Below are 27,975 nucleotides of genomic sequence, written 5' to 3'. Positions count from 1 at the left end.
GGATTTTTTTTTTTAAACCCTTTCCATTTGGGGGCAGTTAGGTGACTCTGTGAATAGAGAACTACAACTAGATAAAGGAGGTCCTGGGTTCAAATCTGACCTCAAACACTTCCTACCTATGTGACCTTAAGTAAGCCACTTTCCCCCAATTGCCTATCTCTAACCCCATCTTCTGCCTTGCAATAGATGCTTAGTGTGAATTCTACAACAGAATGTAAGGGTTCTTTTTTTTTTTTGTCTGCAACTGAAGGAATGCAGGAGGCTACTGTCCCTAGATCCAAGAATATAGATTGGGGATTAACATATAAGAAAGGCTTTGAACACCAAACAGAATTTTCTTTTATGATCCTGGAGGGAATAGGGAGCCCCTGGGGTTTATGGGGGTAGAGGAGTAACATGAACAGAACTGTGTTATAAGAAAATCACTCTAGTGGCTGATTAGAGGAGGCCTTGGAGTGGGGAGAGCCTTATGGGAGACAGACCCAGCAGCAAGTTGTCTTAATAGTCTAAGAGGGAGATGATATGGGTCTCCACCACGAGGATGGCACTGACACAGGACAGAAGGGAGCATATTCGAGGGATGTTGCAAAGGCTAAACTGATAAAGAGGTAAGAGGTTAAAACCAGAGAGAAACCAAGAGCCACGGGTCACATTTCTGTCCACTGAGGCTACATCCAGAGATTTCAGTTTGTAATGGGTAAAATAGTCAATTAGTTTCTTTCTGTATCCCTCCCTTTCACCACTAGGATAATATATTCAGTCAATGACCCCCAAATTTACCCCTTACACCTTCACCCCTGAAGATTCTGTCCACCCTCAAGACTTGTCCATCCTCTGGCCCCTGATAGGGGTACCTTCTCTCCACCAAAACCCTTTTTGTCCCTCTTTTGCGTATTCTTTTCTTCTGTTAAGTTGTTAGAACTTTGGGGCTAAGAGAATAGAAACCCAGAATCGACTGTGGCAAGCCTCCCCCAAAACAACAAAACAGAGAACAGGAGATTTGGAATGGAAATCCACAGAAGAGCAACTGATAAGGTCTTGGCACCATACTGAATGCGTTGGGTAAGGGACAGTGGGGAGTCAAGGGTGGGTCCTAGGTTTTGAGTGCGAGGGACAAGGAGGATACAGTTATAGAGAAGGTGGGGTTCTGTCTGGGTGAGAGAGAACAATGTCTGCTTTGGGCATATTGAGCTCAAGATGTCTGCTGCTCATCTAGTGTGAAATCCCTGTAAGGAAAGGAGAGATGCAAGACTGGAGGACAGATAGAAATTGGGGCAGAAACTAGATCCAAGACTCATCAGCAGAGAGATGGTGATTGCATCCCTAGTGGTTGCTGAGATCACCAAGTGCAGGAGTCTAGAGGGTGAAGAGTAGAGGGCCAAAGACAGGGCTGGAGGAGTTCCCTCACCCTTACCCTGACCTTTACTGTGATCTAACCCTAGAGGAGGAGGCAGCAAAGGCAGAGATTCAGAGGTCAGAGAGGTAGGAGCTAAAACAGGAGAGAGCCATGTCCTGAAACCCAAGAGAGAAGAGAACCTTGAGGAGGAGACAGTGGGACAAAAGCATCAAAGGCTAGACAGGATTGAAAGAATGAGGACTGAGGAGGTGGTCACTACTGTCTCAGAAATAGAAGAGCATACAGGGGAGGAGGTACAAAGGAGGGGACAAAGCCTGAAAAGATGGAGAAAAGAAGATCTAAGCTTGAAGTGGAAGCGGGTTCCACTCATGAAATGTTCTTATGGGTGAAGGGAGAAGAAGACTCACTCTGTGGCCAGAGAGATTTAGTGTCTGACCTCTACTTGTCTTGAGTGGGGGGAGGCCGCAGTTGACTATACAGTGTTGCTGTGATGATATAAAATGTTCTCCTGGTTCTGCTCATACTTTGCATCAGTTCATGGAAGTCTTCCCAGGTTTCTCTGAAATGATCCTGCCTGTTATTTCTCAAAGCCCAACAGGGTTACAATATACCCCTCCATTCCCAATTCTTTGCTACCACAAAAAGCTGCTGCATAAATATCTTTGTATAAAAAAGTTCTTTCCCTCTCTGGGGGATCTCTTTGGGACACGTGCCTAGATTAAAGGATATGCACAGTTTTAAAGCCTTTTGGGCAGAGTTCCAAATGGCTCCCCCAAATGGTAGATCAATTCACCACTCCAACAGTGCATGAGCGTCCCAGCTCTCACACACCTTCGAATTGATCATTTTCTTTTTCTGGAACAATGGCAAATTTGATTGGGTTCGATTACTTTGCAGTTCTAGGACACAAATTCTTAGCCGAACTTGAGATTGAGGCAATTCCTCAATTTTAGAATTTTGATTTACTTAAAAAGGAAAGATTTCTGCACAGACAACATCCATGCATCCAGGATAAGAAAGAAATTGGGTGAATGAGAATAACTTTGAGATCCAATTTCTCTGAAAAGGGTCTGACATCCAAGAGAATTTGTAAACACAGGATTCAAGAGCCATTCTCCAGTAGATAGTCAAAGGTTCTGAACAAAAAGCTGTGGATTCATAGTCTAAGTCACTAATCAAGAGAAACAGGAACCACAGGGCTAAGGCTTCATCTCATACCCAGCAAATTACAAAAAAAAAAAGAAAAAAATAGGAAAAAAGGTGGGAAATCATCGGTGTTAGAGGAGGTTGTGGGAAGTTAGGCACACACACAGTGATAGTAGAGTTACAAAATGAAAAAGTCATGAAAATCTGCTTTCTGATCCCACCTTAGACACTTACCTGCTATGACTCTGAAAAGTGACCTAACCTGTTTGCCTCAGTTACCTCAACTGGGAAATAATGAAAATAAGAACATTTGTCCCAAAGGGACAAATCTATAGATTGCTGAAAGCAGATTTTTAGAACATAAAGCACTCCAGTCTTTCTGAATCCCACTCTTTGGTGCTGAGCTGACTGGATGCCTTTCTGACAAAGATGTCTTTCTCAGGACTTCCCTAACCCTATTTTTAAAGAAAATTCCCAGGTCATCCAGAAACTCGCCCCTTTCTCTTCAGCCTGTTCAACAAGGGAAGGACTAGACCAGTGAGGACTTCTACAGAACAGAGAAGAAATGTAGCCAGCTCCTGGCTCTGGTACAATGGCATAATGACCTTCCACAGCCCCTTCCTCTCTCCTCACACCTTCCCCCTCATCCTCCTGACTCAGGGACTCCATAGTAGTGAATGGTCATCCTCAGCACTCACTTGTGATGGGTAGAAATCCAACATGGGAAGCAGCGCCTGGGGGTGGGGGGCAAACTCTTGGGGTCTGACCTGCCCTAAATTCATGCCCAAGGGCCAAGGAATCACTCCCAAACCTTGAGAAGAGAATCAGGAAATGGTGATCCTCCTGCCCTGGATGTGGGCACAAAAATGGCCCAGCAGAAAGGAGGGAGCAACTTCCCAGCCCATCTTGTGTCAGAGACAGGAAGGGCCTCCCTGGCTGATGGGGCTCCCATCTGGGGCTGGAATGCACTTACCTGGCCTGGGAGTCTGTCCCTCTCAAAGGCCATCCCTGGGGCTCCAGGCTCCCTGTAGAGGCAGCAAAGTAGCCCCAGTGAGTCCATGTGGTGAAGCTCCTCCATCTTTTCCCAGCCTTGTCTCCCCACTCACAGTCCTGCCCCCCCACCTCACCCCACTTTATGGCCCCCTGAATGGAGCTCCTGCCAAAGCTCCTCCTAACAGGCCTCCCTTGGTCCAGGGAATGTCTGTCTTCTCTGCCCTTCTGAGCAGCAGCAGATGGCCTGGAACCCCCCTCCCAGGGTACTCCCATCCCTCTTTCCCATCTTCCTCACTGCCTTTGGACTCACTCTGGGCCAGTTGCTCCTAGTTGAACCTAAGAAGAAAGCTGCCCTGATCTTGCTCCCAGCTCCATATCTGGACCAGTCCCATCCCTCCCTGGGCCTCTATACCCTGAGTTGGGGAGCAAGAAGGGGCCCAGAGGGGCAGAGGTTTTTCCCTTCTCTTTCCAGGCCTGAGGTTGTCCCACAGGGATGTACACTGGATGAGAGGTCACAGGAGTTACCAAGGGCCAGGCCCACCCTCAGGGGAGAGCCTGGTACCTACAGAGGGATGGAGGGGGGAAGCCCAAGGGAGGGACAGCTTGGGAAGAGAAGAGGATCTGAAGGGTCAGATGAGTCCCTTCCTTCTCTTACTCCTCTTCTGACCCCCTCCCTTCTCCCATCCTCCCAGAACCCCAAGAGGCAGCATGGTCTTAGGATCCCACATGGGATGAGCCCAGGCAGAGCTCTGCCCTCCTGGAACCCCCGTCCACAATGAACCCATCTGTTCTTGCTTTGGTAACTCCTTTCCCGCCTTTGGGGTTTTCTGGGCAGAGATAGGAGTTCTTTGCCATTTCCTTGGGCCATCTGAGTCCGTTCTCTGGCTGAATCTCCCAGAGGTCAAAGCAAGAACTCGGAGCACCCCGAGGGGGGCAGGATGTGGTCTGGTCTCCTTCCCAGAAGGAGGAGGCCTGAACGGGAAGGACAATCAAGGCCGAAGAAGCAGAGATCTCCTCCCAGCCAGCCCAGCTCCTCCTACAGACAGTGACTGAAGGAACTGGGCCCTGGCTTTGCCTTGTTCCCCAGGACGGATCCCAGGAAGACTTTTAACCCAGAAGCCCCTCTTTGGCCACTTGAGCTCCTGCTGTTGTACCCTGGTCACTCCCACCCACTGCAGCTGGGGGGGGGGGGGTTCAGGGAATTCACTCGTGTTATCCCCCACCACCACCATGTCCTAAAGCTCTGCAGTCCCCACTGTCTAGAGATCAGTGCAAAGTCCCAGGAATTCTCTCCCAGGGCTGGGATCTTTGCTGAGATGAGCTTCCGTGCAGAGTTCTCCCTCACCCCATCACTTGCCCTGAGTATTAGAACTCCCACAGTCATTCTCTGATTTTGTAGGGCCATAACGTCTCCAGCCCATTTTAGAGACGAGGAGCTGCAGCAGGAATGGTGAGGTGACTTGCCCAGGGTCACACAGCTAGGAAGTACCTGAGGCTGGGGGCAGGCAGTGAGATTTAGGCCTTATCCAAAGAATCAATGAGTCAGGTCATCTTTAGTGAGAGGGAGGAAGGGGGTGGGATGGCCCTGGAGATGGCAAGGCCTGGCCACAGAATGGCCTCAGAGTTTTCAGGAAAGCTTTCCATTCTGACTGGTGACTACGGAAGGGGTCACTTGTTGGGTGGTTGTAGCCCTGTCATTCTCAGGACACTGAGGTGGCTTTACGCATGAGTGTCTCAGGGGTGGGGGGCAAGCACACCCCAATGTAAAAGGGTGCTGATAGGTTAACCCCTGGGGCACGCATTTTAGCTCCAATTTTGCTCCTTTCTGGGCAGAGTCTAGGGAAGGCAGCAATGGGGGAAACAGAGCATGCTTGGACCTGGTCCCGAGTGCCAGGAGAACTGTAGAGATTAAAATTAATATCTGAACACTCCAAATAGTATCTTAATACTATTTATTAAAAATCAAAAGCCCAGCCCATCTAGCTCCACGCTGCTACTGCCAGCCAGTGCTCCCGCGAGACTGAGCAAAGCAAGCTCAAAAACGAAACTGAGATCAAAACGAACCCATGATGCAAGACAGGAAAAGGGGATTGTGGGAAATGTAACCTCTAGGGTTCAAGATTCCAAATCAATACGTTCCCCTCAGGGGGGCCGAGTTGTTGTTGTGAACTTGAATTTGAGCAAATGTAAGATGAAAAACGTGCTACTGCGCAGAATCCAGAACGCGCCGTGAAGATAAATGCCTGCGCAGACCCCAGGCTGCACCACAAGAGCCAGCGACCTTTGGGCTGTGAATTGCACTGGGAGGTGTGGAGATGCCTCTGTTCTGAGCGTGCCCTCTCATGCCAAAGGGGACTGTCCCCAAAGTGGCTTTTCGTCAGCCTAGTGACCATTGATGTTCTTTTCCCCTTTTACTCACAAAGTCATGCAACTTTTAGGTTATGTTTCCCTGGTCCTTTGAGGAAACTGGCTTCCCAACAGGATCACAGGGGGTTTGTAGGAACGGAGATTTTGAACCTTGGACTTCCTTCCCCAGATCTCAGTATTTCCCCCAATTCCCTATGATCTCTCCCGAGTCTCCTTACTGGTATTTAACTGGCTGTAGCTCCTCCCACATTTGGTTTTTTAAGCCACCAGGCTGAGCTCAGGCACTTCCTTTTAACATATAATACTTTGTTACTGAACATTAATTTTAATCTTTACAGAATTCACGGACTGTCCCGGGAGCTCCGGCAAGGTCCTGGGTTCTGTCTGAAGACTGCTGGGAGTTTTCCCAGCGCTGTGACTCGGAGGGCCACTATAACCCACAGGGACCTTCCTGCAGTGCTTTGGGCTGTGTGCTTGGCAGGGCCTGGGGGACATGCCAGCCCACCAAGGCCAGATGGCGACCGAGGAAGGAGAGGATTCCGGGCTGCTGTCCAGGCGCCCTGACATCGTCTAGACAACAGCCTGACTCATCTGGGAGGGAGAGACGGTGCGAAGGGTAAAATGGGTCTAAGATGGGTGGGGGGGGGGGGGCACACTGGAAGGGATCTGCCAGGAAATGACTACAGGAGCCCTGAGACTGGGAAAGGGCTCTGACAGAAGGAGGAGCAGGGAAACATGGGTAAGGGGAGCCAAGGGAGGGGCTGGGAAGGCACACAGTCCAACAGAAGTCCTGGCAAGGAGGACAAGGACGTCCGAGAGCTGGGGAGGGCTGAAGTTTGGAATCCCTAAAGGGAAACTGGAGCCGGGGTTAGGGTTAGAAGTCGGGCCGGGGCCCCGGATCCAAACAAGGGGGTCAGGAAAGAGCTTTGGCTCCTGAGGACAGGAAGGCAGAGCTCAGGGATCCTCACAGAGGGCTGGCTCTAGAGCAGGAGGCCCCGAGCTCTGGCCCACAGGTCTCACGCGGCCCCACCGCCCTTCCGGAAGGGGCCCCTCTTTCACTGGTGGTCAGTGAGAGGCGCTCCCGGACAGGACTACTTCCGGTGACATCATCCTTGGCGAGATGCCTTGTTCTGAGAGTAACTGAAGAACGAGGCGCCTCACAAAGGATTCTGCGGCTGCACCATGGAAGAGGTCAGCATGGTGAGCGGCGATCTGGGGGAGGGGATTCGTCCCAGCCTGCGCTGTCCAGCGTCACAGGCCCAGCACTGCCTCCAGTACAGTATACAGGCACCAGATAGTGGGGATCAGGCTGGGACATCAGCCTCTGCTGTGAGAAGCCACCACTGCCGCTGGCTGTTGGCTAAGACACCCCGTTTTTTGGGGGGCAAATGAATATAAAAGTGCCTTATTTTCAGGGAAACAAGGCAGCGCAATGGCCCCCCTACTCCCCCAGATGCCTGTCGGAAGGACGCGTTCGATGCCTCTCTCCCCTCTGAGGCACAGCCTAAGCTCGGGATCCGGCACTCCACGTGGCAGCCCTCTTTGGCAGCACTTCCGTCGGTGAACAACTTTCCCAGATCTCCCCCCAGACCTAGACTAGGGTGCACTTTGCATCCCTTGTTACGGCCAGCAGGGACCAACATGGCACGGGGCGCAGGCCCAGAGTTCCCAGTGAAACACGGGTCAGTTGGTGGATTTAAATGGACTTGTTCTTTATTTTAAATGTTGTATTTGTTCCCATTTTGTTTTTTACTTTAAATAAGATCTGTGCGGTGAGCACAGGGATCTGGTCATCGTTTTTTTAATAGTCCAACGGTCTGAGGGACAGTGAACTGGCCCCCTGTGTAAGAAGTTGGGGGACCCTTGGTCTAGAGGCATAACAATGGAGTCTCTAACCAGGAGCGGGGGGTCAGGACTCCTGGGTCCTGAAGGAGAAGCTGAAAGGGGGACTCCTGGGTCCATTTTAGATAAGTGTCACCCAACGGTCAATCTGGGGAGGGTTAGCCATCTGGAAAAAAGCTAGGGGTGGGGAGCTGAGCCAGGAGCCAGGTCTAGGGGGACTCCTGGGGGCCCTGAGGTGGGAGTTGGACACCTGCCAGGTTCCCCTCACTAAGGCCTGTCCTTCCAGGTTCCCAACTTTTCAGGGCTTGAATCAGGACCAGCCAGCCTGGGGGCACCCTGAGCTTGCCAGCACATCTCTGCTCCTCTCCGTCTCCCTTTTCCAGGGGATTCAGGGGATTTGCTGATGCCGAACCCAGAAGCTCTCTGGGGTTCTGTTTTAGAGGGTTCACAGGTCCCATGGCAAGGGGGGCCAGCAGGAGGCAGGAGCTGGGAGGAGGCCCCGGCTCCGAGCCACCTGGGACCTGCACAGGCAGAGAGATGTCAGCCCCAGGGATGAAGAGGGGCCCAGCTCAGAGTTCCAGATTCCAGCCAGCCCACTCTGGGAGGGTCCTAGCCCAGCCTGATCCTCTAATCCCAGGCTGGACCAGGACCTCAGGCCCCTCCCTTAAGCCATTGGAATGAGCCCCTCTCCCTAGACTGCTCCCAACCTCTAAACCGCACCCCAGAGTTTGGATTCCCCCAGGGCCCCCACCCACCAGGCTGGGCATCTGAGGGTCCCTCCTGCCCCCTGCATCCCCACCCTCCTTCCCTCTCTCCCTCTCCTAGCCACCTTCTCCCCTCCCCAAGACTGCCAAGATAAAGCTGGAGAACAGATGGAGGGAGCGTGGCTGCCCTGGATTTCCCCTCATCTGCGGGATCACTGGGGCTCATGGAAGGCAGATGTGCTCTCCCACAGACCTAACTGGGAGGCTAGTTAGGACGGGGAGCTCACCACCAGCTTATCGGAACAATACAATGCCCAGATGATGGAAGCAGGAACAGGAGGTGGAGGAGGAAACTCCAGGTCTGAGGAAGTTTGGGGTCAGGAGCCCCCTCCAGTGCTCCCATTGGTTGGAGGGTGCCCACAACATGGGGCCAACCAGGGGCCTCTGAGTGGGGCCTCTCAATAAAATCGGTTTTATTTCTAATACTCGTCTCCAAAGCGAGACCCTGCGGTCAAGGCCTGCACAAACAAACAGGAAGCTGAGCTCAGAAACAACAACCTAGGAGGGACTTTTCCATACAGTTTCCAAAAGCATCTCACAAGCTCCTGGACAGGAGCACCTTCTCTAGCTGTCCCTCCGCGTCTCAGACAACTGCCCTCCCTGGCTTCCCTACAGTCCAAAGGGCAATCTCACCTCCTCCAGGAAGCCCTCCTGAACTCCTCTTGGCTCTCTGCCCAGTATTGCCCATTTAGCCAGAACAGAGCGTGCTTAGGGTGACCAAGCAGCAACAAAGAGGCTTGCAGGGGGTGGAGGGATTGCAATCTGGGGTCCCCACCCAAGACGGGGGTGCTGGGTGCTCCCCCCTGCCAGGGCAGGAATGGAGACAGGAGAGCACAAGAGCTGCTCCAACCGGGGGGAGGGGGGGACGGGACTCTGCCCAGGGTTGATCAGAGGCTTGGAGACAGCACCGTGCCTGGGATTCTGCTGCCAGGCAGGGGGCCTCTGAAAGAGGCGGGGGATATGGGCCCTGCGCCAGGGAGGCAGGACTCCTGGGTCCTTACAGGGTGTGGTAAAATTGCAGCCTGTTCTGGCCCCCTGGACACCTTCCCCCGGGAAGCGGGAAATCACAGAATGGAGCAGCCAGGTAACCCTCGGGAAATTCCCAGGCAGGCTCAGCGCCAGGCCCTCCCAGCTCCAGAGCCGGAGGACATGGGGGAGGGCCGCCCGACTTCGGGGTGATCCGGGGTCTCAAGGAAGCACAAGCGAGGAGTTGGTCTGCCCCAGACACTGGTAAAGAGGAGAATTCGAATTCAGCCCCATTCAGCCCCACCCGGGGGTCCACGCAGCCTGGAGCTCCCGGCTTTAGCCCGTGGGGAAGAGAGTATGTCCCCCGCTGTCTCCCCGGCACCACCCCAAAGCAGTCCGGATCCTCCCCACTCTGGGCCTCTTCTTGGCCCCCGTGTGATCGCCGCCCCCTTTCCCGCCGTCCCCCCTCCACCAATTCACAACGTAATTACCCAATCTTTCGCGGGGGCTACAGAGGCAAGGCGGGAAACTCTTTGGAAGCGGAGGAGGCGGGGTGTGCTGACCACAATCTTAGCTTCCGGCTTCCTGCCTCCCAGAGGCCTCTGCACAGCCCATGGCTGTGCATCCGGGGCAGGATAGGGGAGGCGCCAAGTGAAAGAATGTGGGCGTGGCCGGAATCCCGGGGTTAGAGTTAGGGTTAGTCTCCTAAACCAGGAGTGTGACCTACTGGGGGTCCGCTGAAGAAAAGAGCCACCGGAAGAAGAAAGGAGAAAGCCCCGCCCCTCTTGGGTCGCTGTCTCTGACCACGCCCCTGTCCTCAGATGTTTCCCCGCCCAGGTTACCCCAGCAACAAAAGCACCCTCTTGGTCCCGTCAGTCCTGGCCTCAGAGGCTTCCAGACTGGCTCTTGCTCAGTAAACTGAGTGAGGAAGGGAATCCCTGGGGTCGGAGCCTGTCAGGAGCCCTCGAGGACATCCCGAGGTTTTAGACACCTGTGGGGGAAGGCAAATGTGCCGGCCTACCTCGCCTGGCCACTGTTGGCCACACGTCCCAGGCGGCTGGGCTGATTATGCACCATAGCGCCCCCTAACAAGCCCCAGCAAGAAAATCTTTGGAAGCAGAGGAGGAGGGGTGGACTGGGCAGGATCTTGACTTCCTATTTCCCAGAGGCCTCTGCGCTGCCCGTGGTTCCCTGCACTTTAGGGAGAGCCTCTCCCTCTCCTTCTCTCCTTCCGCATCTCCCTTCTGTGCCTCCAGTCTAATCCGCGTCACACACAATGGAGTTCTTTGTGACCAGATTTGAACTGAGACCTTCCTGCCTCTCTGACCGAGTCCCTGCCGGCTCCCCTGTTCGCCTTCCAGCTGCCTCTCTTTTCCAGATAAGGGAAAACTATGGACAGAGTCTTCTCTGAAGAAAATGCCCAGAACCAAACGTTCTGGTTCCAGACTGGTTCCCGGACCTTCACCCCTTCCTCTCCCCACACTACCTGCTGGGGAGACTCTACTCCAGGAGGCCCCATGAGCCTCTTGCTCCCTCTGCACCCCACTGCCATTGTGCTGACCAGTGGACTGGCCGAGAGACAGTATTGGACCAACGAGGATTGTTGTTCCCAGGAGCAGAGGCAGTCCATGAGAATCCAAGAGGTGACCAACAGGGAGGAGCAGGCAAGATGTCAGGACAAAAGCTGTTCCTTCCAGGTCCCTGGCTTCAGGCTGACCAAGAAGATGAACCCTGGACCTAGTTTGGGAGTTTAGGAGTTTCTGCCAGAATGGACCTGAACAGGATGGAGAGTGTGTAATTAGAATCTGCTCCCCAGAACTCTAAATCCCAGCTTCCCATGTTCTCACATTGTGTCCTTACCTTTTGGAGATAAAGTTTGTGACCCCACCTCGCTCTCTTTTCCCAGGATTAATAAATCTTATTTAATACCTGGAGTTACTGAAAATTAATTTTTATCTTGGGGAAGGAGGGGCTGTGTAACAGGCACATGCTACCCTGGGCTCCTACATTACAGACACCAAAATAGCTCTTAATAATTGCCTAAATTTCCTCTTCATTACAGGTGAGATCACTCTTCATTTATGATATTATTAATTTGATTCTCTTCTTTAAAAAAAATTAGATTAACCAATAGTTTATTTTATTTGCCTTTCTTTTCACAGTACCAGCTCCTAGTCTTATTTATTAGTTCAAAAGTTCTTTACTTTCAATTGCATTAATTTCTCCTTTGATTTTTACAAATTCTTATTTAGTCTTTATCTGAGGATTTTTAATTTGTTCTTTTCCTAGATTTTTTAGTTGCATGTCCAATTTGTTGATCTCCTCTTTCTCTTTTTTGTTGCTATAGGCACTCAGGGTTAAAATTTTTTCCCTAAGCACTGATTTGGCTATATCCCATAAATTCTGATATATTGTCTTCTCATTGTCAATCTTTTCAGGAACTGGGTAATTGTATCTCTTATTTGTTCTTTAACCCACCAATTTTGGATAATTAGTTATTTAATTTCCAATTAATTTTAATTGGCCTCTTTATGAACCCTTATTAATTACAATGTTTATCACATTATGATCTGAAAAAGTTGAATTTATTATTTCTGCTTTTCTGCATTTGCCTATGATGTTTTTATGCCCAAGTACATGGTCAATCTTTTTATATGTAACATGTGCTGCTGAAAAGAAGGTCTATTTTTATCCTTATTTATTTTTCTCCAGATATCTAGTAACTTTAATTTTTCACTTAATTTTTTTTCCTTTTTTTGCTTTTTAGAATATTTTTCCATAGTTAAATGATTCAGAATTCCTCTTCCCCTTTCCCCCAAAAGCTGACAAGAAGTTTCCACTGGGTTATTGTGCAGATTAAATTTAACAAAAATCAAATTAACTGCTCTGCCCATTTTTAGATCTAATCACCAAAAGTGTAAACATCCCACTTAGTCATTTAGTGGAAGAGGTCTGTGACCCATGTGTGCAAATCAGAATCGACTGCCTCCTGGGCACTCCTAAGCAAGGCTTTAGACTATGATTTGTAAACACAAAAAGCGGAGGAAGGCAGAGGAAATAACTAGCCTCAGGAGAGACCTATCCTCTTGATCTGATAAAGACTCATTCCTGCCACCTCATCCTGCCACCTATCTTGATCTGGAGAAAAATAAATAAGGATAAAAATAGACCTTCTTTTCAGCAGCACATAGTACATATAAAAAGATTGACCATGTACTTGGGCATAAAAACATCATAGACAAATGCAGAAAAGCAGAAATAATAAGGTTCCCCTGTATCCCCAGGTCCTCGGCTACAAGGGCTGAGGCCTTTCTAGTTAAGAACGAAACTCCTCTGTCTGTTTTTGAGCCAGGGGTCAGAGCAAAAATACTTAGTGCTTAGGCTAGATATCTTACCCTTTCCACTCGCTCACTTTCTAACTTTACTCTTTCCATATTTTGTAAATAAATTGTAAATTAATCTCTTTGGACTTTCATAAAATTCCTGGCAACCCTACTTTATAATAATGCAGTCAAATCTGTTTAAAAGAATAAAGCTTCCTCAGAGGGGAGAGAGAAGCTTTAAGGTAGGAAGATAGAGAAAGGATAGAAGTTTTTGATACCACGAGGGGGATGATGGAGTCGAAGTAGAGATATGAGGTGGCAGGAATGAGTCTTTATTAATTACCAATGAGCCACAGCCAAGCTCTGATCAAAGGACCATTCCGAAGGCTTTTACCAGTCCAGAGATCCCATTTAATACCACACAGATTGGAGAGATGATAGAGAAAGATTAGAGATGGAGCCTGGCCCAAGGCCAGGCTCCAGCAAGGACAGGCATCAGTGCGAGCTGGAAGGGAGGAAGAGCAGGAGAAAGCGAGGCGGAGCTGGCTGGGCCCTATTTATATGCAAATATACACAGTACATAGGGATGATTCTCATTGGTTAATGACAAGGTATAGGTGTGGTTTCTCTTAACCAGGTGAGCACAAAGAAACCTGTGTTCCCGCTAACCTGGGGGAAGCTGGGGTCAAGGGTCAGAGGCTTTCCCAGCCACGTGCAATACTGAGCATGCTCACTTCTAAGGCAATCTGTACATACCAACTGTTTCCCTTGCCCATAGCTAGGGGTGGACTGCTACATCTACCCCTTTTTGTTTGACATACAAATAAGTAGTGCAATATCAAAATGTAGCAACATCACAGCATTAACAAATACAAACACTCTGGTGCATAATCATATTCTGATACAGAGATGAAAAACCAAACCAGATTGTATAACTTAGATATAACAATCAAGAGTGAACCTCAGCATAAACTGATTCAGTGATCAATCTTAAAAATCCCAAACTGATCTATCTGCCTGTCTGCATTTCAAGATCGATGCAACAGTCTTAGTAGATATAAAAATGTTAAGAAAATAATTTCCACTCTACTGATCCTGGTCTAATGAGGTAGAAGTCTATGGCTCACATGACAGGTGCAATAATCAAACATGCCACCATTCACAGTCTGGACTCTCAGAAGTTGTCCGCCTTTCCAACAGTTAGCAAAATGCTATCTCTGGAAATGAAGGATAAGTCCTTCCTTTCTCTCGTACTGATACTGCATCTTGGGGATCTCTCCGTGCTCACTGCCAGATGCCTGCCACATAGGAAACTGGTTGGTAGCTCGATGCCAGGACATTCAGCCACTGAGGGTGTCAGTACGCCATGTCTCTGCATTTCCCAACGTCAAACATCCATTTCATATGGAAAGTGTATGATCGTGGCTGAGGCTGTCTGGTCCATAATGAAAGCTTCATTATGATTCCCCTGACATGCAATCAGACATCACTCTCCAGAATGGTCATCTGAAAATTAACAAATGCTGTCATAATCCTCGCAGACTGACTTACCTGTGGCTGAAACAGTTACATACTTGCACCTCTGTAATTTTGGATCAGAGCATCAACAGTACTTTCCTAGTACTTAAAATTCTGGCAATAATTGTGCAACAGAAAAATCAAAGTTGAATACTTGAAAATGAATCAAAAGTGTTCTCTCAAATGAACATACTGATATCTATAAGATTCCTCTCCCTTTTCTTTTTGTTTGTGTGTTGGGAGAGATCCCTTCAAAGAAAAACATCCTCTCTGAACAATTCTGGAGGATCATGTTATCACATGTCAAATGATCTTAGAAAATGATCCTGGGAACCTGATCCCAAAATTAATACAAGATTCTAGACTCTTGGTTCACTGTCTATGTGGTATCCTTGAAACTGTGCCAATGTGTAATATCAGAACTTATATTCCAAATGATTCCTAATTCCTGATCTAAATAGATCAAAATTTGCCTTGTATATGAACATAATTTTGCACCATTACAGGCCTTGCAAAAACATCAGTACTACAATCACAGTGCAATTTTTAACAAATACCAATATTCCCATACACTTTACATTCTGATTTGTAGCTTAAATAACCATGATGGTGATAATGAAGTAATATTTCAAGTTCTGACTGCATATTCCTTATGTCATTCTTGTTTAAACCTCTGCTTGTATAAATAAACCCATCAATATGATAACCAAGCATATAACATTACCAATATTTGCAAAATTCATTCCACCAAACCAATGTTTGGGTAAATAGAAGCTTAAGTTGTTTTTTTTACATAGAAACAATTTCTACAGTTTCTTGTACCAATAGAATTTGACATAGCTTTTTCATTCCTAGTTGTCAGTGTATAATATCCAATGTGCTTTTTCTACAAGCTTATCTGTGCCTGTTGTCATGTATTCAATCCACACTCCCAAACAGTAAAACTTAAATCATACTTTGCCCTTGCTCCGTGCATTTGTGTAATAATTTGTTCCACCTAGAAGAGACAATGACTGCGCGTCCACAGAAATTGTCAAACCTAGAGTCCTCGGTTTGCTCCTGAGGTCTTACTTCCATATACCAGAACGTCTTCCAGTATATGTAAGGGAAGCCAATAGACCCCGAATCCAGCGGCCGTCTGAATTCTGGGATTGTTGGAGGAGAGCAAGAAATTTTTCCTATTAAGATATTACCCACAAAAACAGGGTATCAGGAGTAATGGTTAACAATGGTATTAACACTTAACTACATCTATGATAGTCAGCCCTTAATGTCCATCCTGGTATTGTCAGGAACATAATCTTTGCCTGGATGTCAATGATCTCTTACAATAACTCAGGTTCCTGATTAAAGATTTCCTAGTGTCTTCTCCCTGATCTCTCATCCTTTCTTGAGAGTAACATCAGTGTCATCTGTCCATTAGACATGCCTGTGCAGCATTTTCTGCTTAGCACCTCATTTTGGTTGTCAGAGGTATCAGATCTATGCTATGAATGAAAGTTTTCTATCTCCTCCTCTTTGGAGAGTCATACCAAGGTCTAGACCCTTGTGGATAACAGCATTTCTTACAATACCAGTGGTAGATTTGCAATGCATACAATATACATTCTTTTTGACAGTATCATATACAAAATACAAGGTATACTTTAGTAGCTAAACAATTGTAGCTATTTCATCTCAATCCCATAGTACAGTCTTTGGAGTGTGGGACATATCTGGTGTCTTGTACAGACATAAGTGTGTCTTAGACCTTCTGAGCAGTTAGCATACTTGATGTTGCTCTGGGAACCATATCTCAATGGATGTCAGCATGACAAGTGTCCATCAGTGGCCTAATAGCAAATGTCACTAATAGTGTAATGTCATTGTTCTGGAGTGATATTAGTCACCAAAGAAGTGTCCTTCCAGCATGCCTGGATTGTGGCTGGCATGTAGAGTTAGCTGATGTCATCACCTTCCGTCTGCTTCTCTTCCTGGTCTGTGTCAGCTGGCATGAAGCATGACGTGGGTGACCAGATGTTTTCATTATCTGTGAACATACAAACAAGACCTCGACCCAACGTTATCATCCCCTTGGGTCCCTCACAGTCTTAATATCTCGATGATATTCAACCCAATTCAGGTATCTCACACAATGTAATCTTTATCATTACATTCAATACTGATTATTGCATAGCTTTAACTTATATTCCTTCTGGGGTGTAGAAGAGATAGATGATTAGTGATACCATATCCACCCCTTTTTCTTATGAAAGTGGAACAGTCACAGCTTAACAAAATTGCCTTCTATATAAGTCTGATTCTAACAAAAACATGTTGTTTGCAAATATAATGTACCCTTTAAGACAATAATCATAATTACATTTTGGATAGTAATATCCTTCTGTGCTGCAATTGGACAGCATTCCTTATACTGTCATAACATTCCCAATTATACCCTTTGGTATTTGATCAAATTTGGCTAACATGGAACAATTCCAATACAATGATTGTCAGGTACACATTGTATCAGTACCATTCAAAAATTTCAGGCATGTAATAAAGTTAGATCTTGTAACAAATACCCATATATTCATAGAACAGAATATCTGTCAGTGACTTAATGATATTCTTCTGCATGTAAATTGTTTTTCATTCAAGTACATTTGTGTCGATAGTGTGTCAGACCTGCCTATAGGGCAGTGTCATTCTCTTTACAGTTCATGCGCTGTGTTCTGGTATCCTGTGCCAGACACCTCTGCCATCTGTCCTTCTGGGCAGATTTTCCTGCCATCAGATGCTTTTGGTCATCTTCCATGGACTTCTTGTATCTGAGGAAATAAACAGAAAATCTCGACCCCAAGTGAAAGCCTCATTGGGTCTTAGAAAGTTAGAAAGTGACAGAACATCTATACCTTCAGTTTTTGAACCTTGGGGCTCATGAATTCCTTTGAGCTCTATTTACCATAGCTTGCATGTAAGCCATGAGCTATCCAATTCAGCCCTTGCATGGCTGTTAAAAGCCCTGTTATTCCAAGCTGTTTGGAATATACAGTTGTGCATAATTGTTTACAAGATTTGTCATCACTTTGCTCACTTCTTCATTTGAGCTTGAACCCATAAACCAGGAGAGTAAGTATCTCCCATCACTTTTCACAGTTCAACCTTTGTGCCAGGAGCATGCTGAAATGCATCCTTTGCTCCAAAATATACAGTGGATATCTATCAGGGGTGAAATTAATCCACAACAGTTTGCATTGATAAGCAGTATCGCTTGCTTGTACAGGATATAGATGTACAACAGATCTGGCCCTCTGCTAGAGCAGAGAATGCTAGCAGCTGTTTGCTCAAAACATCAGTTTTACCTTTGACTTTGCAAAACAGCATGTATAGATGCTTAAATATTTGCTTTTTCAAACCCATAATCATAAAAACATCATACCATAAATCACTTATGATTTGACCCATGTGTGCTGGGATCTTAAACATTTGTTTGTCTGCACACAATTTTTGCTTTTTGAAAAAATTCACATTGTGCAGTTATTAAAATTATAGCATTGTCATATGCTGTAAAAATATACACAGAATTATCAAAGAGTTGCACAGGAGTTGTTATTTCTGAACTACTGCAATTAACTTCATAACTGAAAAGATCTTGATACTGTGACTAAAATTATTACTTTTATCTGCTAAGTCTGCAAATCTTCACTACAGAAATAAATCAAATTGTGCCAGTAACCTTTGAATTTGCATTATTATCATAGGTCTCTTTTCAATATGATGATCAGCTTCCATATCTGTAATTTGAATAAATGATAGTATTGCCTCTTTCAAATCATTAATAAATCACTGTACTGAGTAACAGATTTCTTGATCACTTTAATAATTAACAACTGGTAAACAGATTGAATCCATCTAACCATGCTTTTACTCTGCTGAGCATGTGTCTTATTTTTCCATAGTAAAAGCTATTCTAGTTATAAATCATTTGCTTTCTGGATACAGGTATATTAATATGCCTACTAAAAAGTTTCTGAACTGCATACAGGCTGTTTAAATAATCTCTGCTCAATATTGTTGCTTTTATTTCCTGTTTAGAAAAGCGTTAACAATTCCTCCATAGTTAAAATTAGAAAGCCTTAGAAATTCCTTTAAATAATTTTCCAATTCATGCTTATTATATCTTAGTATTAAATTTTCCTTCTAGCCAATTACAGCTTTAGTGATAAAAACTTGGAACCTCAGTTGCTATGATGCTATCTTCCACGTGGCTCAAGCCACATGGCCAGTAGAGAGAAAAAATTCATGCAGCTTCAGATTTAAGCCCAAACCTTGAAATTTTTGTAAGCACCTTAACTACCTTGTGATATATACCAAAATTTCTCTACAGATAAAACATTTCTAGTCCTGATATTCTGTGGCATATAACAAAAGTCAGAGAAAGATTTTTAATTCTCTTTTTTAACTTCCTCTATCAAGAAATATAAGCAGACATTCCTTTATAATTTTGCTTGTATCCAACCCAAATTAAAATGATTCAAATTCCCAGATCTCACCTCACTGTGCTTCTTATCATTTGCAATCACCCAGGTAAAGCCTGCATTTACCTGGCTGGACCTCAAACAAAAGAGTTCCTAGGACCTTTTTCAAATGCTAAACAAGTGTAGAGGCTTGCTTTAAAAAAAAAATCTTCTGCCTTTGGTTACAGAATCGCAATATATCTTTACAACCTAGGCTGTTCTGAATTTAACCTAATTCAGGATTATTACCTTGATTCATTAATTTTGCTGAGACCTGTGGTTTTATTAGAAAAAGTTTTTTTTATTTAAATTATCCCTTTTGCCAAGTGATTCCGATCCTTTAAGTGCCCTGCTTTGAGTCAAAGCAACCACTTCCTGCTAAGCCTTTCAAATGCATCCGAGTCAGACCACTTCCTAAAAGGCACAGGGATCTTCCTGTGAAGATTAGCTTCCTTCCTGCAGAACTTTGGAAACAAGAAGTGTTTAAGAAAGAACTCCCTTGCAAAAAACCTTTTTCCTTCAGCAGCTTCTGCTTTGCTTCTGTTCGCTAGCCTTTCCCACTTTTGCTAAACTGCCTGCTCTTGCATATGAATAGAAGCCTGGCTCTCCGAGCTTTTGTCTTAGGAGCCAGTAAATTTGACTTTGCACTTTCCTAGTGAAATCTTAACTCCTGCTTTTTCTTTTCCCAGTTGCTCCTTTCGAAATTCACTATGCTCTAGCAACTGTCTGTTTCAGATAGAGATTTCCCAAGTTACAGGACTCATCCCGCAGATACCAATCGCCCCTGGTGAGGGTTTTGCTAGGTCAGATTTTTTTTTCTCCCCCTCCCCCTCAGACCATTCCTCAGATTTTCTCTTAACCTCCGGAGATCCAGGTCGGGGAGAGGTGGCCACGGCATAGCATTGTACTAGTGGGCCCCGGTGGGGGAGGGGAACAGCACTCCCCCGCAGAGATAGTTTGAGAATCATGTTCTGACCGACCATGTGCTTTCCTCATCCTCATATTTTTCCAATCTTAGTCTCAGGCAGTTAAGCTCTTGAGACTTCCCTTCCTCCCCCGTCAAGCAACGACATTAAGAGTCAAGCAGGGTTCAGAGGAGTGACCCACCTCGAGCAGAGGAAGACTTACCATTCTTGGCCAAGAGAACCGGCAAACTCCCTCAGACTCTTGTCATCACCAAGCCTTCTGTCTTCCCTCGTGTCAGGGGACGCGTCCTCCCACCAGCTGTGTGAAACAAAGGGTTGAAAGCCACGAGAAAGTGCCAGGTGCGAGTTCTGGTCATGTGGGCACCATATAAAGCTTTCTCAGAGGGGAGAGAGAAGCTTTAAGGTAGGAAGATAGAGAAAGGATAGAAGTTTTTGATACCACGAGGGGGATGATGGAGTCGAAGTAGAGATATGAGGTGGCAGGAATGAGTCTTTATTAATTACCAATGAGCCACAGCCAAGCTCTGATCAAAGGACCATTCCGAAGGCTTTTACCAGTCCAGAGATCCCATTTAATACCACACAGATTGGAGAGATGATAGAGAAAGATTAGAGATGGAGCCTGGCCCAAGGCCAGGCTCCAGCAAGGACAGGCATCAGTGCGAGCTGGAAGGGAGGAAGAGCAGGAGAAAGCGAGGCGGAGCTGGCTGGGCCCTATTTATATGCAAATATACACAGTACATAGGGATGATTCTCATTGGTTAATGACAAGGTATAGGTGTGGTTTCTCTTAACCAGGTGAGCACAAAGAAACCTGTGTTCCCGCTAACCTGGGGGAAGCTGGGGTCAAGGGTCAGAGGCTTTCCCAGCCATGTGCAATACTGAGCATGCTCAAGACGGAGCATGCTCTCTTCTAAGGCAATCTGTACATACCAACTGTTTCCCTTGCCCATCGCTAGGAGTGGACTGCTACAAAGAGAAAAACCCTTACAGTTATATATGTATCATTGTTCAAAACATAATTCATGTTATTCATATCTGCAGTAGAGTGATCCTTTAATATCAAAACCTTAATCATATCACTATCGCACTATGTAATCAATAAGATATTTTTCTAATATAGCATTCTTTCTTCTAAGTTCCTTATGATTGATCTGGATTATTGCATTGCTGCTAGTAGAGAAGTCTATTACATTTAATTGTACCACAGCATATCTGGATCTGTATATAGGATTCTCCTGGTTCTGCTCCTTCCACTCTGCATCACTTCCTGGAGGTCTTTTGAGTTCACATGGAATCCCTCCAGTTCATTATTCCTTTGAGCACAATAGTATTCCATCACCAACATATGCCACAATGTGTTCAGCCATTCCCCAATTGAAGGGCATCCCCTCATTTTCCAATTTTTTGCCACCACAAAGAGCTCAGCTATGAATATTCTTGTACATGTCTTTTTCCTTATTATCACTTTGGGGTACAAACATAGCAGTGGTATGACTGGATAAAAGGGCAGACAGTCTTTTTTTTTAAACCCTTACCTTCTCAATACTATAATTGGCCCAAGGCAGAAGAGTGGTAAGAGCTAGGCAATGGGGTTAAGTGATGTTGTGAAAATAGAAACTCACAGACTCCACATAGACAATTTAGATAAATAAAGTCAAAAAGCCAAATATATCCAAGTCAAGGTAGTAAGCTAGATTTTATATAGAAGAGGGCCAAGTCCTCCAAAAACTGCATTCTCTTGCTTTGTTGTATTGCATTGTTGGACCCCTGCAAGAGACAATACCCAGAGGCTGAGACCTGGTTTTCATAACAAAATTAATACTTCCATGCAGGATCACAAGACATAACATCATAGACCTTATTTTAGAAACATTTATCCAATTACAAAGCTGATTATTTAGTTCATTTCAGAAGGCCCATATTAGTCTTTTGACTAATGACTAAATCAAGTCAAATGACCATTACCTCTCTCTCATCTAATCTGGGAGAAGAAATGACTAATTTCCAAAAAGGAAAGGGTGCATGATGTTTGTGCCATATTGGGACATGAGACTCAGATAGTCAGTGTCTTATGATAAGGGGAAGTACAAACTTAGGGAGGGGTTAAATATCCCATTAGAAGCAGTTTTTATGCTTTAGTTAGAAATCCTTGTAAAAATTATGAATTTTACTGATTGTTTTAGGATTATAATGGAATTTAAGCTAATCACTTTAGAATCACAATACTGATTATTTTAAACCTATTATTATCACTAAAATCCAATCAAGTGTAAGGGGTAGGGGGTCTTCTTTCCCCACAGTGACTTGACCAGGGTCACACAACTGTCTGAGGTCATATTTGAACCTAGGACCTCCAGTATCTAGGCCTAGCTCTCAATCCACTGAGCTACACAGCTGCCCCCAGGAAGGCAATCTTTTAAGGCCCTTTGGACATAGTTCCAAATTGCCCTCAGGAATGGTTGGGCCAATTCACAACTTCACCAGCAGTGTATTAGTGTCCTAATTTTTCCACATCCCTCCAACATTTATCACTTTCTTTTCTGCCATATTGACTCTAATTATTCTAAAATTTCATTTACTTCTCTTACTCCTTTCTTATATATATTTTTGGTTCAATTTATCTAGATTTGATAGGGAAAGGCTAAGGTCCCCCACTAGTATGGTTTTACTATATGTTTCCTCCTTAAGCTCCAATAATTTCTCCTTTAAAAATCTGGAGTAAACTTCCAAGTCAAGATGGTTACTGAGTAGAAGCAGAGCTCTTCTCTCCACCAATTGAGACAGAATGCCTCAAAACAACAAAACCAAAATCAAACAAGGAAAGGAGTTCCACGGTAGGGCACAACATGAAATGTAGGCAAAGTTAGGGCATTTCCACACTAAAAGGTAGCAAAATTTCCCCCACCATGGGGTGAGCTCATCATCCCTCCCCCACTTCACCTATCTCTCCAGAGTCCAAGAGAGCAGGGGACAAACTTCTAAGTTCTAGAAGGGAGACTGGCTGAAGTCAACACAGACTAACCCCTAAGAGAAACTAGACTTGGAACACTGGGTGGCTAAGGAAACATTGAGATAGGCTGCGAAGCTTGGGGAAAGTGGGCAGCTCACCCCAAAACTCCACAGACAACCAAAAAAAAAGCCCTTGGACTAAAACTTCTCTAGTGCTTGATACAAAGATTTGCTTACACTCCACAATCAGACCTCTTCCCAGGCAATCTATAAGTTCTTAGGGGCTGGACCCACCACTAAGAACATCTGGCCACAGCTGAGGACTAGGAAAAAATATCCTCAGGTCAAAAACCTCTCCAGAGCCCAATACAAAGATCACCCACATTCCTCCCTTAGACATCTGACCAGTGTATTCAGGGATTATTTTAAGAAGAAGATGATAATTTCAAGATCAGATCTGCCAATATCCTCCCTTCTCCCTGTTTCCTTCCCTTTCCCCCCTCCTTGTCCCTCCTCCCTCTTCCCTTCATGCCCCTTGGTTGATTCTTCTGTTGATATCACTGAAATCAGTTCAGAGTGAGGATCTTGGAATATCAGACAAATCACTCTCTTTTCTAAGATTAAGTAAGGGGTTAATTTAGGAGAAGGAGAAAGGTAAAGAAGTTGAGGGGAGAGAGGGTTTGGGGTTTCCCTAATCTTAAATCAATTCCTATGTTGGAGGATGGTGGAATACAGTTCAGATTTGGGGAAATGGCCAACAGGTCTTGAAGATTCAGTCACTGGAGTATTGTAGGGAGAAACCAGAGAGCAGGACTTTTTGTCCTTTCTCCTTTCTGTCTCAAGGTCAAAGACCAAGGTTTTTTTTCAGTTTGCCCCTTCTTTTCCCAACTGTCTTCCCCAGTCTTCATTCCAAATAGAATGTCCAAGTTGATTGACAATTTTGGAGTCCTTGCTTCTCCAGCATTTGCTGCAGACTTTTCTCCATCTCTCCTCCACAACATTATACCAGGAAGGAACAAAGCAATGGCTCAACTCAGAGACAACGAGTTGAAAATATGGGCTACATGTTGCCATGCTCCCCAGATGGAAGGGAGAGAGAGCTCCACATGTGCCCTCCACATTTTATTGGAGAGTTTAGGAATGAGGAGTGGGAAGTAACTAATGAAAATGTGGCATGGCATAGCATAGGTTTTAACACTGGTTGAATTGCCAATCATGAAATTGAAGAGGAGGAGACTAGTCCAACATGCAATTTGGAAAGGAATGTGGTCTAACAAGGCATGAGCTAAGACTCTGTGGCCAATAATGTCCAGCTCAGGAATACTTTTTTTCCTTTGGACTGAAGATTCGGCAATACAATAATCAATAAGTAACATGGCCATGAGTCTGGCATATGAATACCTAAGATACAATATCAATACATCAATCATACTTCCAAGATGCTCATATGCCTGGTATGCTACAGGGAGGAAAAGGGAGGAGGTTAGGCAAAAGGAAATAACTATCTGATCCATGTTATCTAGTATCCATCAATACATACCCTCAAAATATCATCTATTACAGATTGGCACCCCTAAAAAGACTGAACTCTTACAATCCCTAAGAAACAGCAGAAAAAATATTTAAGCAAATTCTCTGTGGGGCTCTTGTGATGGCAGCCATTATGGCTTACTGGATATATAACATTCTCTATAGCAAAATGACCAGCATGATTTTTGATTCTCTTGATTACACTGGCAGAAACACCATGTTTATACTCTATTTGTCATTTCAAACTGAAACTATACTATGGCAGATTTTGACTCAAGCTTACATTATCTCTATGGCAACTTTACAGACTCTGACCTATTTGAAGACTATATATCGATTTGTAATCAACAAAAAGGCAGAACAGATAATGGTGGTAGATACTAACTTGGAAAAATGTTATTAAGAACTTATTTGAGGAATTTATGAAGGCTAAAGGGCTAGATAGATTAAGGACAAGAACAAGTGTAGATAGCGCACCCAAAGAAAAAGAAAGGTTAAGAAATCAAAGGTCAATGCACAGGGAAAGGACAGTGGCAAAGACACTAAGTCTGATAGTGAATCTGAAAAATTTTTTCCACTGAAGGATGTCACTAAATTATCACATACAATTGGTGTCTTACAATCTAAAGTGCATAGACAGTTTACATCCCAGGAACTTGATTCACTGAATAAATGGTTTCCAAAATTTATTGATCAGCCTTTTAAGATGCAAAAAGAACTGAAAAATGCTTTCAAGATCTTTGACTCTGATTTTCAAGATGTAGAATTTTCTGTCTGAACTGTTTAGTCCCTATGAGAGCTGCCAATTCCTTGAGAAGACCAGGCAGATAACAACCTGACTAGTTGACCCACTGAGGATCAAAGGGAAGATCTAAATTTTGCAAATCCCACAAGCATGACTTACTTAAGGAAATGTAGGGAAGACTTGCTCCAAGCCATTAGGCTCTGTTGCTCGAAGCCTAATGCATGGGCAAAGTTTGATAAACTCATGCAAAATAAAGGGGAACATCCAGCCACATTCATTGGCTGAATCAATTATGGGTTGCATACCTCACTTAAAGAATTTTTTAAAGCATTACTTCCCGAACTGTGAGTCTGATTGAATTACATGAAACCGCCAGTTACCTTCATGACAGTCATTCAGAACAAAGTAAACAGATGCAAGATTTAAAAGAAAAATTAGAGGTTAGAGAGAAAAATTTGAGAGCCAATGAGATGGAGGAAATCAAGAAACTAAACGCTATTAGGACACACACAAAACCCAATTATAAACCAAAAACAATGCAGAGAGAAACTAGAGAGTGCTTTTTCTGCCGGAAGAAAGGACACCTGATAAAAGGCTGTTTTCTGAAGAAGAAACATGAAATAAACAACAAAACCACACAAGCTAGATACAAAAAGCAAAATTTCACTTGTTCTCATTGTAAGCTATAATCCAAACAATAAGCAACTGATTTAGTGCAAATGCAAATTTATTATAATTTTTGGATGCTATGCCATTGGCTGGATGACCTGAAGGAGGAAACTGGTTGTTTATCTCTTGGACTTGTGGTAATCAAGTTGGATGTGACCTGGCTGATTTGAAGGAAGAAGAAGAAAGACAGACTCCCTTGCACTCTGTAATGTCCCTTTGCATGGATTATGGTGCATAGAGGTTGATACAACTTTTTAGGGAGAATAGGTTTACCCCCTTGAGCAATCCAGACTCCATTGATTAGTTTAGTGCCTGGCTGCTCTTTCCATGCCTGTATTTCTTCTCCATCATGGGCCTCAATGAGATTATACCTTCAAAATACATTGCAGGGTTTGGACCCCACCGTGTGTTGAATTTTTCTATGATTGGAAGGTATAATCTCACTGAGGCCTATGATGGAGAAGAAATACAGTCATGGAAAGAGCTCTGTCATTCTCTAGGGATATTCTGTCCTTTCCACAGGTCTATGCCTTACAATGGATTATGGCCACCTCTTTAGGAAAGTCTACAGCACTTATAATACAGTCTATTAGTTTGTCATATGCAATTGGTTTCCCAGCCAAAGTTTTAAACCCTCTGTTTTTCCATATGTAGGATGACCAATGTATAGTGGAGAAAACATAGTGTGAGAAGAAAAATATTAGCTCTTTTCCCTCTAGTTAATTCTAAGGCCATGAGCAGAGCCTTGAGTTCAAAATATAATCTATTACAGGAGAAAATAATACAAGAAGCCAGAAAGTAAAATAAGGGTGGGAATTAGGGGGACTGATTAAAAACAGAACAGTGGTTTAGAACAAAATGATGAAAGAGGAAAGGGCAGGACAAGGAGAGAAAATCAAAATTTTGGGGAATACACAGGTAGTAATCATAACTTTGAATGGGAATGGGATGAACTCACTTGTAAAGCAGAAGCAAATAGCAGAGTGGATCAGAAACCAACATCCTACCATATGTTGTCCATGAGAAACACACATGAGGAAGGTAGATAAGCACAGGGTAAAGGTAAGTGGATGGAGCAAAATTTATTGGGCATTAACTGAGAAAAAGAAGGCTAGAGTCACAATCATGATATCTGAAAAAGCCAAAGTAAAAATAGATTTAGTTAAAAGAGATAGGGAAGATAACTGCATCCTGATAAAAAGCATTTGAGGAAATATCAGTCACTCAACATGTATGCACCAAATGACATAGCATCCAAATTTTTAAAGGAGAAACTAGTGGAACTTAAGGATGAAATAGACAGTAAAACTATAGTAGTTGGAGACCTGAACCTTCCTCTAAGCAGAACTAGGTAAATTGAAGCAAAAAATAAATAAGAAAAAGAAAGATTGACTATGTACCAGGGCATAAAAACATGGCAAACAAGTGCAAAAGAGCAGAAATAATAAATACAACCTTTTCAGATCACAATGCAACTAACATAATAATTAGTAAGGGTACATGGAGAGGCAGATCAAAAATCAATTGGAAATTAAATAATATGATTCTCCAAAATCAATTAAAGAACAAATCATAGAAACAATCAATAATTTCATCAAAGAAAATGACAATGATGAGACATACTTTCAAAAGCTATGGGATGCAGCCAAAGCATTACTCAGGGGGGAAATTCATATCCTTGAATTCATATATTAAAAAATTAGGAAGGGTAGAGGTCAATGAATTGGGCATGCAAATTAAAAACTAGAAAGTGAACAAATTAAAAATCCCCAGATGAAAACCAAATTAGAGATCCTAAAAATTAAAGGAAAAATTAATAAAGTCAAAAGTAAAAGAACTATTGAATTAATGAATAAGACTAGAAGCTGGTACTTTGAAAAAACAAATAAAATAGACAAAGTACTGGTCAATTTAATTTTAAAAAAGGAAAGAAGAAAAATAAATTAATAGTATCAAAGATGAAAAGGGAAACCTCACCTCTAATGAAGAGGAAATTAAGAAAATCATTAAAAACTATTTTGCCCAATTACATGGCAATAAACATGTCAATCTAGGTAATATGGATGAATATTTACAAAACTATAAATTGCCTATATTAAAAGAAGAAGAAATTGAATTCTTAAATAATCCCATATCAGAAAAAGAAATTGAACAAGCCATCAAAGAACTGCCTAAGAAAAAATCCCCAGGACCAGATAGATTCACAAGTGAATTCTACCAAATATTCAAAGAACAACTAATCCCAATACAATACAAACTATTTGACAGAATAAGCAAAGAAGGAGTTCTACCAAATTCCTTTTATGACACAAATATGGTACTGATTCCAAAGCCAGGCAGGTCAAAAACAGAGGGAAAAAAGCTACAGACCAATCTCC

General features: G+C 44.2%; 1 protein-coding gene across 8 annotated transcripts in view; it reads right to left on the bottom strand.

Annotated features, from left to right (window-relative positions):
• The window catches only part of ZNF717 (zinc finger protein 717), an 81,963-nt gene that overhangs the window by 20,914 nt on the left and 33,074 nt on the right, over positions 1-27,975 (bottom strand). For 7 of the 8 annotated variants that reach the window (XM_056807283.1, XM_056807279.1, XM_056807284.1 and 4 more), the window contains 2 exons: positions 9,927-19,999; positions 3,477-3,528 (listed from right to left, as the gene is read on the bottom strand). In XM_056807283.1, the coding sequence (XP_056663261.1) occupies positions 3,477-3,509 (33 nt within the window). In that variant the 5' untranslated portion in view covers positions 3,510-3,528; positions 9,927-19,999. The remainder of the gene's footprint in view (positions 1-3,476; positions 3,529-9,926; positions 20,000-27,975) is intronic. The other variant, XM_056807282.1, reaches the window with a different exon arrangement.

The sequence above is a fragment of the Monodelphis domestica genome, chromosome 8 (genome assembly GCF_027887165.1).
Source record: "Monodelphis domestica isolate mMonDom1 chromosome 8, mMonDom1.pri, whole genome shotgun sequence".
Taxonomy (NCBI): Eukaryota; Metazoa; Chordata; class Mammalia; order Didelphimorphia; family Didelphidae; genus Monodelphis; species Monodelphis domestica.
This window is presented reverse-complemented; position numbering and strand designations above follow the sequence as displayed.